Source organism: Pongo pygmaeus, chromosome 3, assembly GCF_028885625.2.
Source record: "Pongo pygmaeus isolate AG05252 chromosome 3, NHGRI_mPonPyg2-v2.0_pri, whole genome shotgun sequence".
Classification (NCBI taxonomy): Eukaryota; Metazoa; Chordata; class Mammalia; order Primates; family Hominidae; genus Pongo; species Pongo pygmaeus.
The window spans coordinates 92,284,390-92,298,840 of record NC_072376.2 but is presented as its reverse complement, the minus strand read 5'-3'; the positions used below and the strand labels follow the sequence as shown (position 1 = coordinate 92,298,840).

Below are 14,451 nucleotides of genomic sequence, written 5' to 3'. Positions count from 1 at the left end.
CTATTTTTGGTAGTTAAAATACAGAAGTTATTAAATACTTACTAAAATTACAAAAAGTATATGAAGTTATCTGCCTTGAAAGCCCATGTTCTTTCCTCTGCTTCCTACTGAAGAAAGCTTAGTTACAATACTGCCATGTTTTTTAAGAAGTGTTTATTGTTACCTTTGCTCTTTGCTGATTTTTTCTTTTGTTTAATATTATTTTCAGAGGCAAAATCAGTAAAGGCTTGGAGGATTTAAAACGTGTTAGTCCAGTAGGAGAGACATATATCCATGAAGGACTAAAGCTAGTAAGTTCTTTTACATTTGTAAATATGGGAGAGAATGCTTTCTTATTCTGTGGTGAAATAAAACCCTCTAGCAAAGCTCAGTAACCTCATTACATATTTATCCTAAAGTTTTTTAAGTGCTTTTAGTTGTTCCAGAGATGAGACAAGTAGAAAAAATTATTTACTATGGTGATGAGAAAAGTTAAGATGGCTTTTGCCTTTTAAGGAATTTTCCATTTCCCTTGTGGTTATATTAAGATTAAGCAGCCACAGCTAAAAATCTATATAATTTAAACCCAATAGTAACTACTCTGTAATGTGAATATATGCATATTTCAAATAAAATAGTTAACACAAATTACCCTGTTTTAAAAGCTAGCCAGTAATATTTTGATTTTGTCAGACTTACAAATTCAGCTTGATGGAACATGCTGGTTAAAAGTTAAAATTAAATTGTGAGTTGGATAATTATTCTTCATTTTCAGGCAAATGAACAAATTCAGAAAGCAGGAGGCTTGAAAACCTCCAGTATCATAATTGCTCTGACAGATGGCAAGTTGGACGGTCTGGTGCCATCATATGCAGAGAAAGAGGTGAGTATTGAACTGAGACTGTTCTCTACACCCCACTGTACATTGCTGTGTGTCTCGGAATGTATAGCTTGATATTTGAATAATTCACTTTCTGCCTCTCCCCTCTCTCTCTTTTTCTCTCTCTCCTTCCTCATTCTCCATAGGCAAAGATATCCAGGTCACTTGGGGCTAGTGTTTATTGTGTTGGTGTCCTTGATTTTGAACAAGCTCAGGTAAGTTATAAGAGATCTGCAAACTTTAATCTGAACCACATAATTGTCTTAAGGATAGTTTAACAAATTCTTTTCACTGATGACATTGTGACACTGGTCGATTGTTAAAGATTTTTTATAGAAATGGCTGTAGGTTTTGAGTTCTACCTTAATAATGTAAGAATTTTAATAGGTTTTGTTACTGAAAATGAAACTTTAAATCTCTCAATTGTTTGGTTTGGTAAACTAAGATAAGATAAACATTTGGCTTGAAATGATACATATATTTCTCTTTAACTCAACTGACAAAATGTTATTTTATTATATATATAATATGTAGTCATATTATTATAATGTTAGAATTTCTATTTTATTTAGAATTTGACTCTCAGGTATGCAGGAATTTCAGAAGTCCATCTAATGGAAGTCTGATCAGTTTTCTTACAAGGCCATTTCTTTCATGAGATTTGAGGGTTTATATATTTGAAAATGTTTCACTCATGAAGTTATTTTACGTTTAAATTTTTGCTTGAGCATGGCTTAGACTCCTGAGTCTTATGCTGTTGATAGCTATTAGAGTTCTGCACTGTTTTGAAATTGCACTTGGGGCCAACTTAAAGGTACTCTGACTGATCTCAATTCATTTTGTGGTAACACATTTATAGTAACACTAGTATGATCACCTTTAATTCCTGACCTTGAACACAGATCACACTGGTAAATTAATCCTGTGGAGTAATTTTTCAGATGAACATAACTGAAATGTAATGAAGTTTATAAATTGTTGTATGTGTCAGCCACTCCTTAATTAAGTCTTCCTCTTCTTTCTAAAGCTTGAAAGAATTGCTGATTCCAAGGAACAAGTTTTCCCTGTCAAAGGTGGATTTCAGGCTCTTAAAGGAATAATTAATTCTGTGAGTATTTCTCTGGGGGCAGGAAGGGCTCATAATTTTGTATATTTTTTTAAACTATAAGAAGTAATCTTAATATCCAGTGCAGGTGGTCATTATCTAGAGGAAAGAGATTAAGGAAGAGATTGTTTGGTATTGCAAACAGTGTAATTCTAAAGATGTGAATTTTGTTTGTAACTGACATTTGGTATTAATTCTTGCATGTTGGGCTCTGTGAGACTGGGTTTGTGGTTTCAAGTTTAAGATTTTAAGTCTCAGACACTTTCACCCTTCGATTATGGAGTTAACTGTCTTGATATCCTGAAAGTTTTATAGGTTTTATAGGAGAAATTTAAAATAAAAATTTGGATTGAAATGTGTGATTACTCCCTTCTCCAAATATAGTATCTGTTTTAACTATATCAGTCAGGCAACTTGAACTAGTGGCTATTTGACTGCATTTGTTGTTCTTTCCATTTAAATGATTAATAATTTCACTAGAGCACATAATATTTCTGTTTGGAATTCAGTTGTGCTGTCTCTGATGATCATTAGAATCTGGGCTATCCTAAACAGGGTTTGGGGAAGGAGAGTGATGAAATGCAAAGCAAAACTCCTGGGCTTTCATAGCTGAAGTTTATGTTTCATTTTACTGCCTTTTGCTACAAGCACTAGGAGCAGTTGCTATTAAGTATTTATGATATTTTGGTAAACACCATCCTAAAATGGAAGTGAATAATATATATTCTCTAAGCCAAAGCATTGAAAAAAAATCTTTAGTGGAAAAAATATCAGTTTCTTCTAACATTTGGTTCTGGGATTTTAAATTTCTCTTTAAAGATCATGTTTTTTAGAAACAGAAAGTGAGATTTATTGTATTTGTTTTTAGTAGCATGTAGGCTTTTAAAAAAATTAATGGAGCTTTTCAGAGAAAACATAATTTGGTTCCATCACTTATCAGTACGTCTAGTGGGCAAACCAAATGTAAGTGCAGAATGGAACAGAGATTCAATTATTTTCGTAGTTTACATATATTGTTGTGTTTAGATTTTAGGGAAAAATTGCAGTGTAAAAATAGTAAATAATTTTATAGCTGGATTCAGGATAAATAAAACTGATAGAACTGTGATTTAAGTTTTAAAATACAGGATATAGTACTGACAATGTAAAAAGGAGGATAATTTGACCCTCTAAATAAACAAATCAGTGGATTGTATTTTAAATAGAATTTTATTTTGCTCTGGGATTTGTAATGATTTTTATAATTATACTGGGAAGGGGAAAGGACCTCTCTGGGCTATTCCTTTGGATTTTTTTTAATGTCTAAAAGGTTTAGCTGAGAATTACCCAGAGGATGGATTAGGTTTCCAAAACTCTATTTTTATGGGTAATAACTACAGATTTCCCCTTCAAGGAATTAGTAGCTGAGTTCCAGATGACATCGTTATCATTGTTTTATTATGTTTGTTTGATACATTTAGTTCTTCTATTTTTATTAGGGAACCTCTAGAATGTAATTTCTAAGTATGGCCTTTCTTGCCTAAAGTTCTTGATGAACTTTAACTTAACTTATGTTGAAGGATTTAGCATGAAAATAGGAAAATTTGTATTATTTTAGCCACAATTTGCCAACAAAATCTCTTGAGTGTTGTTTGGAGGGAGATCATGGGTCTAGTTTTCATGTCAATACAGTTAAATTTCAGCTATGTGCTCACAAAGGGAAGAGTAAATTATTCTTAAGAAAGTCACCTTTTGGGGAAACATCGTAGTGTCTGGCAGAGTTGGCAGGTAGAAAGGAGGAGCCATTATAACCAAACCTGGTTTGATGAATGGTTGAGATTTTTATCAATGTGATTGATAGTTTGAGATTTTTGCCTACTTTGTAGAAATTAAAGGCAATGTAAACTTTCATGTATTTTCAAGGGCAAAGATTGCTCCATCCCTCATAGTATACAAAACCTATAATTTTGCCTTAAATTTGAATTGGACTTTATAATTGCATAGTACCATCTGATTTTTAAAAATATATATTAGATCTTTAAAACAAACATAGTGTTTCTGTCACATGGTTAGGAGAGATAGAAGAGACTATACTCTATTCTTTATGATTTATCAAACTAATGGGTGAAATTATGCTGTGGAATGTATTTACATAAAGCTAAGCCAATAGAAGAAATAAAAAATTTTAAGTCTTTCAGATATGTGGCAATATGAAGGCAGAATATTTGCTAAATTGATAAATAATTTTTTTCCTGCTCATTGTTTTTTAAATACATCTGGCCTCATTGTCAGTGCATTAATTTTTGTGAAGTTAATCCTTGAAAAAAATTGACAACATGGTTTTTATTGTTTTGTTTGTTCTCTCTCCCCTCTAAAATTCAATGACCAAGATGGTCTGGTCCCCTTAATGTGTAAGATATCATATATAGTTAAGACCATCATTTGTCTGGAATTAATTTCTTAATAGCAAAGATTAAGAAAGTTTTATTTTGGAGCCTTTCTTCGTGGTAGTTAAAAAAAAGAAGAAACACTGTAGTAGTTCTGCTTTTACAACTCAAAAATCAAGGGGCTGAAAGAGGCCTTTGTTATGAACATCCTGCGTGTTAAAATTTTAATGCCTTCTCTAAAATGTATTTGATCCAGAAAATCATTTAAACATTCTATTTTAATTTTGGGGAAAATGCATTGTTTTAGTATTTTTAGATTTCTATCCAGGCAAACATGGTATGTAACAGTTTTGGGGAATATTGATGTGATTTCCAATCTTAGCTGGTTGCATATGAAGGCTTATAATTCATTATCTCAAGTATATACTGGAAGAAAACATTTCTTCTTTTTCTCCTTTTTTTCCTCAATGAGCTCATTCTTTCATTAGTTCATTTACTGAGCCCTTACTATTCTTAAGGCATTGTATTATGATTAGAAGAAGGATATAAACTTGAATAAGACATATTCTCTCTAAAGGGCCTTGAAATTAATGATTATTTGAGGTTTGGAGTATGGTAGTCCCCTGAATGATTTACAAAGTGTTGTGGACATTTAGAGGAGGAAAATTTCGGTGAGTCACCTTAGGGGATAAGAAATAATTATAACGCAATTGGTGTTAAATGCCAATGTGACTATAGTGTAAGGTGACATAAAGACAGGATAGGTTTAGTTATGTGAAATTATGGGAGGCCTTTCATTGTGAAATTTGAACTGGACTCTGACAATTGGGATAGATTTAATCAGAAACAAAGAGCACAGAACTTCAAGAACTATCTGGGCTGAGTGGCTGAGGCGTAGGCTGGAGTGTGGTTTGGCTAGGATCATGGAAGGTATGGGGGATAAACATTGACGGGTAGCCTGGATTCAGATTATGGAGACTTTCACATACTTGTTTTGAGAATTGGCTCATATTTCATAAATAAGTAGGAAATTATGGAAGATTAATTTAGAGCATGGGATTTATATAATGGCCATGCAGGTTTAGGAAGAGTACTCTTATAATAATGTACAAGATGATTTGGAAGATGATGATGTGTTATAAGTATTTTGCTGTCATCCTTGTGAGACACGGTGAAAGGAAGCCCAGCATAGTGGAGACAAATGCAGTTGGGAATAGGAAAACCTGGGTGTGAGTTCCAACTCTGTCTTGCCAAGTGACCTGGGGTATGTCCTGCAATGTAATCTCTCTGAATTTTAAAACCCTCGGTCAAATGGGAATAGTGATTTCCATTTTGTTGTTTTATTTTTTAAATTAAATGAGGTAACAATTGAGAATGACCTAAGTCAGAAAGGCTTGGCTTTAAAACATTTGGTAGAAAGCTAGGCATGGCAGGAAACTAACCCAGCACTAATGATAGGGCTCCTGATCCTTCTATAGGGCAGTCCACTGAGAGAGATGACCCCCAATCTACTTAAACAAGGTCTTAAGTACGAAAGGACATGGCACTGACATGTAAAAGGATCAAATTTAGCATGTGAGTCATGACAACAAGGATTTTTAGATAGTGTAGCACACAAAGTCAAGCATTTGGGTGTGCTCTGGTATTAAATCCTCAAGCCGTAAGATCGGGACCTAGCCAACAACTTGGAAACAAAATTCAGTATTCCCACGACAAAAGCTATGTAGAATTTCTGGACCCCACATTCAGAGGAAAGACACAATTCCTGTGGTGGGACTTATAGTACTAATTAGAAATTCAGAGAAGAAACTCAGTAGTTTGAAAGAAATAATGGATCATCATAGTTCCTTAGGGATTATTCTTGGCACTGGGATTCTGTCTTTCGCAATGAAACTAGGTCAGGGATCATAAGGGAAGCACCTAATAACCTCTTTATTCTGGCAAGCATCATGTCAGGAACAGGGTGGGGCTAAACCTCCAGGTATAAAATCTTTGACTCTTGTTGAGTTGGGCTCCGAGGGACATGGCAAATATTAGCTGTCAAATGTTAGTTATTGTTACTATTAGGATGGGCAGTGAAACTGGAAGTAAAACGTTAAATTTGGGAAGCATTAAAATATTAGTAGAATTTGAGAGCTCACTGGCTATAGGGTCCAAGAGACAGAGAGAGGAGTCAAAAGTAACTTGGGCATTCTGTCCCTGACTAAGATGAATGACTAAGAATAGAGTGAAAACTGTTTGTACAGAGGGGACAAGAGGGTTATTGTACAAAATGGAAGAAGGCATAGGGCAGAGGGAGAAGTTGATTTGAGCTTGACAACAAAAGCCCAGTGGGGGATATCCTTTAGGGAGTTAGAGGCCAGGTGGAATGGAAAGGCTAGAAAACCCTAGTGTCATTATGCTTCCTCATTTTCTTTCTCCCCTCCCATTGTTCACAGACACAAGCATATATATATTCTCTTTTCCACTTTCCACTTCAGATTATCTTTAAATCCTTGGAATGTTAAATTATTTTTGTGTTCTTGGGAAGGTGATTGCATGACTTATATTTGAAAATGAAATTTTATTTGAACTAGTAAAGATCAGACTGAGATGTGAGTACCCTGTGGGTTCTAGTTCAATGTTTCATAATGCAGACTGTGGAAGAAAATATTAAAAATAAAAGAAAACCACAGATTGCTGAATAATATGGAAAGAATAAAAATCAAAATGTTCTGTACCCTTCCTTGTGTAAAGATAGGACCATGGGATGTTTCACTATTTGGAATTATTCCCACATTTTTTTTCTGTAAGAATACCTCAGAAAGTATTAAGCAGAAAGAGATAAATCAGTTGTGAAGCATGTTTTATAAATAACCCTGGTCCAAAAGAATTGAGAACACTACATCCTAGGTGATGGTAGTTAATGCCAGAGTTTCTAAGTTTTTAATGGGAAAGTATACAAGCATAAATAGGAAGGGAATGATCATCCATACATTTAAGACATTTAAATAAACCTGAATTAGATAGTTTCTTAAGGGAAAAGTGAAATTTCAAAAAGTACCTACATTCATAGTGCTGGAGATATAAGCTTCATTTCACTTTTGGAGTGAAATTTTTTTCTCAGTAATGTCTGTTGTTGTTTGTTCTTAGAAAAATATCTAAGAAGAAAAGTGTCTAACACTATATTTTATATTGTCTAACACTATATTTTAATGGAACGAGAAGACATTGCAAACACATTTTCTCTTAAGGCAAATCATTTTCATAGAAGAGGGTACCTAATAAACACTCTGATAATACCTTAGCTTAAGTGATTTTAGCACACTCTGCTATGAATGTTGACCACTTAGTTGTGAAAACTTCTATTTGTAAAATTACGGTTTGATGAAAAACCTGAAGTCTGAGCAACTATAAAGATACATTCATAGGAAAAACAAAAGTGGTAGGACTTACTCAACTAGAAACCAATTTTCAGGACTCCTGTTAAAAAGGACTGGGTATAATGTAAGAATAACTGTATATCAGATTATTCTAGGCTTCTCTTTGTCCAAGGATCATTAGCGCTGAATGTAGATGAGGTATTTCATTATAATAAGTTTCACACTAATGGTATGAAGGTTGAAACTGTATTGCCCCAACTCCTGTTTTTTTTTTTTTTTTTTACCTAATGATTAATATAGTGTTGGGTAAGTAGTCATTGCTTAATTCATATTTCTGAATTATAAATAAATAAAATATATGCAAGTTTTTAAAAATATTCTTATATTTTTATAATATAGTTATGGTATATTAGAGAATTAAAAATTAACCTCAGATTCCATGTGCATTAGATAAATAAATAAAATGAATGAATAAAAATCTATGCAAGTTCTTAAAAATGTTTTTATATTTTTCTAATGTAGTTATGGTATGTTTGAACATTAGATAATTAACCCCTGATTTCATATAAATTTGATTTCATCCTCATATTTATGTTTCACTGTATTAAGACTCTTTTGATTTCACATGACAAGAACTCAGTTAATACTAGTTTAAGGAAAAGAAAAATAGAATGTTACTGGCCTGTAACTAGGTGGTCCAGAGAGGGAAATTACCTCAGGTACAGCTGGATCCAGGGAATCAATCATGTTGTTAGGGTCTTCTCTCTCAGTAAGTTTTGCCTATGTTTCTATTTGCCTCATTCCCTCTTTAGATGAATGGTGATGAACTGTAATTGCAAAAGGAGGCTTACATGGTCCTCGGCAAGTATATTGGAAAGTGAGGGGTGTTGTCTCTGCATCAGTATATAGGGTCCCAGATAAGAACTCTAACTGATTCGGTTGAGTCATGAGCTCATTCCTGTACCAATTCTGTTGGGGGCAAGGGAGAGAGGGAGAAGAAGATACTATGATTCACAGCCTCACTAGGACCACTTGGAGTGGAAAAGAGTTTCCCAAATAGAAAGAGGCACTATTCATAGAAGTGTAAGGGTGCAAAAGTGTCCAGGGTAGGAACAAAAAAATCGGTAGTGATGACAGCTCACTATATTCAAATACAATTAAAATATTTTGACATATATTCTAAGAAGACACCCCATTCCTCCGAATTCCCACTTGATAATAAACATAGAAAGTTTCCTTTAAATTATTCATTTTATTAACTGATCTCATTTTGGCCTCTACTGTCTAAAGCTGTGTTTGTATTTGCATGAAGATATTCCCTAATAATATTATTCTTTTCTTTTTTTGAAAAAAAATTTGGTTAGGATTGTAGTTTAAGAAAATCAAATCTGCTTTGAATAAATAAGTACAGCTTTGTGATAGTTTGTGAGAAAACTAAACTAAACTGATGACATTTGGCTACACAGATAAAATTAAATTCCAAATTTTAATTTCTTAACATTAACCTGTTGGACTATAAAAGGAGATGTCCTATAGAGGCTTACCTGCTCTTAAAAGCAGATTTAATTGAGTGGAAGGAAATTGAAAAGGTGGAGAAAATGGTTAATATTTGTGACCAAATGTACCATTTGGTGTACATTATGAGGGAAAATGTACAATTTCTCAATTATACTTCATTTTCCCCAAATATAATAATTCTCAGTTTATTCAGAAGCATTTGTTGGATACAGGGCTGTGTTCAAGACACTTTTCTGTGTTTTGTGTTACCAAAATGGATATGGTCCCCAGACTCTTCAAAGCTTACAATTTTTAGAATGTGTGTTTGGAAAATTAATAGAAGAATTAATAAAATATTTTTTATATTATTGTTGCATAGGGAAACATTTTATTTGCCATCCTGGATTTCTGAAAAATCAAATGGAATAAATATAGACTTAGACTGCTTGGCAGATATACTTCATGTCTTAGTAAAAGAAGAAAGTGGGCAAATAGGGCTAATATAAAATAATGTTTGCATCAGAGTGAAAATTATGCCAGGAACAAATTTCTTTAAATTCTGAAATAGTCTATTTATTATTACTTTATCTCATAAATTCAAGGCTGTTTTTATAGGAAGCTTATTTATTTTCTAAGCTGGCATTAAATGATTATTTTGAGTTTGTGGTGACCAAAGACAACAACAACAACAACAAAACCAAAAAGTAGAGGCAGATAAACTTGTTTCCAATCACAAACCATCCAATTTTTGGAATTTTTTCTATATTGTAATGAAACAGCAAGACCGCTAATATGATTTATTTTAAATATCAGAATTGTGAGATGTGGAAGAAACTAAATTTTTAAAAAAGATTTATTATATGGGAGTATGTTCATCAACAGTGTAATCAGAACTATCCATCTGTTTTGTTTGGAGCTCAGAAGACTAAAAGACAATGATTATGATTTACCTTCTTCCACAGATCTCTTAGGGTAAAAGTTTGTTTAGAAATTTGTCATGTGTGCTTTTATTGCTTGCTTACTTGCAAGGCAGAAGAGAATCCATATTTAGAAACTGGTCAGAGTGGTGTGTGCTGTATTGAGCAACTGATACTTTGAAGCTCTAAGCATTTTTAAGGAATGAACTCAACCAAAACATGTGATTATAAAATAACAATTGTTCTTAGTTGAAGTATTACCCCTTAGAGAAAAATATATTTGGCTGGGATGTTTGGAAGCCATAGAAAAAATAAAAATCACACATCTGAATATTAAAAGGTAAAAAGGAAACAAGACAAGAGGATGAGAAACACCTTTCCAGTTGTTTTTGCTGCTTATTTTATGCAGTTGGATGTCTAATTGCTAAAGCTTTATTTTGTTAATACCTTTAAAACTAATACTTTTCATATATTTTTCCCTGATTTAAACTTGAAATCTTGTTGTATTAGGGATGAATCCTTTAGTGTTTAAAGCTGCTCAATGATTCAGGAAAAAAAAAACAACTTTATTTTTTAGACTTTATTACCCTTACCAATATTTTCTGACATGCTGTGGGTCATGGAAATTGGCAGTTTCTATCTGTTAAGGACACACCTAGAGCACTTGTAAATTATTTGTGATGATCGGTTGCCAGTGATGTTATAGATCCAAAATCAGTGTCAAAAAATTATTGCTGAGATAAATATTTAGAATTTTTAATAGATTTGTAAAAATTTTGGAGAACTTTAGGTAGCATATGTGAATGTATATAGAAAGAAATAATCTATTTTGGGGAAGAAAAAGCCTTATTATTTAGAGTTGATCCTAAAAAATGTTATTACAGAGGAAACCATTTAATGGGATTTAATACCCTTTTTCTCTTTTTATATATTCTACCTAAAATAAGACTTTAAAAGAAAGATAACACATATCTTAAGTTTGTTTCTCTTCATGTTGTTTTTGTTTTTGTTTAGTTTTGCATCTGGTCCAATATGCCTTATAGGTACTATTAATTACCAAAATTTGAATTTATCCAAATAATTTTTTTTCAATATGCGTAACTGAAAATGTGATTTGATTAATTCAGATAGCTTCTCAGTAAGCTCTGTATCTTTTTACATGCATAACTCTTAGTGTTATATGCTCCGTTTTTTATCTTATAGTCATAATGGCCATGCTTCTTATTAAAAAGTTTTGCATTTACTTTTTAATTAAATAGAATAAACATTCATTGAGCAGCTGCTATTCATAAGATATTGCGCTACATACTTTTTATATTAGATTGAATTTTGAATATGTGGTATTATTCATTTTAAAAGTTTTTATTTCATTCTTCTGGAATGGGCTGCATTCTATTTTCCAGATATAGTATCCTTCCTGTTGCCACTTAGAAATTAGAAAAAAACATATGGATTTAAAAATATGTCTAGGCTTATATTAATTGTAGGAAGTGTTTTTGTTTTGGTCAAGCTGGATGGTTGCTCTTCAAGTCCTAAGGTCTAGCTCATAGATGTTTCTCTCAAATTCAACATAAACTTCAAAGACAACATAGGTCCTAAATAATATTTTGATTTTATCTCCCCATCTTAATTTATTGCATGATAAATTATTATCTTGGATCGACACCAACTACAACTCTCCACAAATCCCATATTACTTTAAATACCAGAAGAAAAGGCCGTAACTATATCCATTGTATATGTTTTTCAGGCCATGATATTGCTTTTATTACTTCTTATGTGTCCTACGTTTGTTATTATAGCATGTGTCTTTTATGTAATCATATTCAGGAACTTACAAGATTTCAATCAAAGTATGATTCCACATGTAACATGAAACCTCTAAGAAAGAAGAAATTAAGTCAAGGTTCTCACAAAACTCATGCCTTCTGATGATTTCTGGTTTTCTATGGATGTTTCCTTGACAATACCAGCAGTCTTTACCGTCAGTTATTATTCAGTAGTTATAAAAACTTGATTGTAACCATATAGACAAGCAAGATAAGAAACTTCTTTGTAGCCAGTTGGATTCTTGGAGTATTTGTCCCTCTGTCTTAGCATTGGTTCTCAACCTCCAGCAAACCTTGCCAATTCTGATTCCAGAGTGAATTTCTGCCTCTTGTCACGTAGAAAGGAGATTTGGCCTTTGGTGAACCCATGCAACCTGACCATATTATACTAGATACAGACTCGATGCAAATTAATTTGGGACATTCCTAGAGTGTCCAGGCTTAAACACTGTTCTGATGCTTCATTCAAGTTGGGCTTCAGAGAAGAGACAACAGTAGAATCTACTTTCATCTCCTGCCAAACATCTATAATCTCAAGGAGGCCAGCAGGCAGGGCAGTCACAGCTGACTCTTACGGCTGGATCTGGACTTGCTGCTAAATGAAAACAAACCCAGAGGGATACATAAACAGCTTTATCTTATCCTACACTTCTCCCTTGCCAAATAGAAAAATTCCATGAAATTAGTTAGCAGTGTTCCCTGAACTATTGAGAGTATTTTGCTTATCTGAGTTGTACAAATAATGCATCAAAATTTTATACGTTCAGTTAGAAGCAACAGAAAATGTCATTATAATTTATAAGGGGTTAATGTTATTATTCCATCAGCAGTTTTATCCCAAAAACTTAGCAAAGGGAAAAGTACTTGGGTTTTGAATTTCTCATGTTAATACATGACAGACTTTTTACCACACATTTTAAAGGAGGCATTCAAGACACATCTTAAGTAGGAGAGAAGGTTTCAGTGAGAAAGGATAGTGACTGTTATTGCAGAGATCAAATATTTAAAACTAGGCATTTAATTCACTGGCACAATAGGTTGGAATGCAGACATTTTATACCAAATATCAGAATTTAGAACTCAATATGTTTTTTAAAATTCTGTATTTGTATAAATTTTTGGGGTACAAGTGTAATTTTGTTACATGAATATTTTGCTTCAAGATAAAGTCAGAGCTTTTAGTATGGAATAAGACACACTGTACCCACTAAGTAATTTTTCATCCTCCACTCCCCTCTCTCCCCCACGCTTGTTAACTCTTTTCTATTGTATATTTTTAGCAGACTATCAGCACAAGTCTTACAGATAGTTTTGTGTATACCAATAGCTATTTTGCCTAGACGGATTCCTCCTGGAAGTTCATACCTTTATCTTCTAACTATTCTGTGCCCTCTGAGAACAACAATAGGTTAAAAAGGTTTTAGAGACCCTGTGATTCACAAATATAAGAGGGAAAGAAACTAAGAAAAGGAAGAACAGAGAAATTGGCCTTATAGGTAGACCTGTTTTTGCAATGTTGGGATCCCATTTTAGATTTTCCCTCATGCTGCTTGCATTTCTTGCTTTAAAATTGTTAGACTGCCTGAATTTCCATGCACAGTTATTTTTCATAGCTTAACAAACATCATTTTGAGTTTACAATATTATCAATTCACATGTTCACATTCAATATAAAGTATGAATGAGTTCATGAGATAAGAATAGGTACAATGAAATGGAGTATTTTGGGGATAAAGGAAACCTATATAGAGAGCATATTTAGAAAAGAAGTAACTGTGTGTGTCTAGCAACCTAAGGTGAGACAGTGAGGGGGAGAGGACCAAAGGCTAACATTCCATATGAAAAATGTACCCAATGTCTGTTCCGTGTCCAGAAAAAGTATAGAGAAAGAAAGAAAAACACCCCCAAATTTCTGCCTCACATTTCTGTTCCCAACTCAGGTAAATTCTAAAATTTTAGAACTATGAAACCTAGATGTCATTCACATAGTGAAGAAAATGTGTTCTAAGATCATATAACAAATTTAATTTTTATAAACAGAGTTTTACAGTTTTCTAAGTGCCTGTTGTCTTCCAAAACCAGAGTTAGGGCTTGTGGTAGCTTGTTGTTCTAGTATGGCCTCTTTTGTCTTTTAGGTTCTGAATGATGCTGAGAAGTAAAAACTATGTATTTTTATCTGTGCAAAACAAATTTGAGATAGAAAGCATTAATACAGTAAGACAAGAAAGAAACATAATAATAAGAGAGAGGGATCTAAGTATTTGGCTATCTTATAAGTTACTAATTCATAGAATGATTAAACATTTTAATTTATCCAAAGTCAATGGCATTAGGAATTTTAAAACAAACATACATTCTACTACAAAGATACATGCATGCGTATGTTTATTGCTGCACTATTCACAATAGCAAAGGCATGGAATCAACCCAATTGCCCATCAATGATAGACTGGATTAAGAGAATGTAGTACATATACACCATGGAATACTCTGCAGCCATAAAAAGGAATGAGATC

At 33.0% G+C, this 14,451-nt stretch overlaps 1 protein-coding gene across 1 annotated transcript in view; it reads left to right on the top strand.

Annotated features, from left to right (window-relative positions):
* Positions 1-14,451, top strand: part of ANTXR2 (ANTXR cell adhesion molecule 2) — a 160,078-nt gene that overhangs the window by 18,004 nt on the left and 127,623 nt on the right. The window contains exons 4-7 of the mRNA XM_054484525.2: positions 209-290; positions 755-862; positions 1,006-1,074; positions 1,887-1,967. Coding sequence (XP_054340500.1) covers positions 209-290; positions 755-862; positions 1,006-1,074; positions 1,887-1,967 — 340 coding nt within the window. The remainder of the gene's footprint in view (positions 1-208; positions 291-754; positions 863-1,005; positions 1,075-1,886; positions 1,968-14,451) is intronic.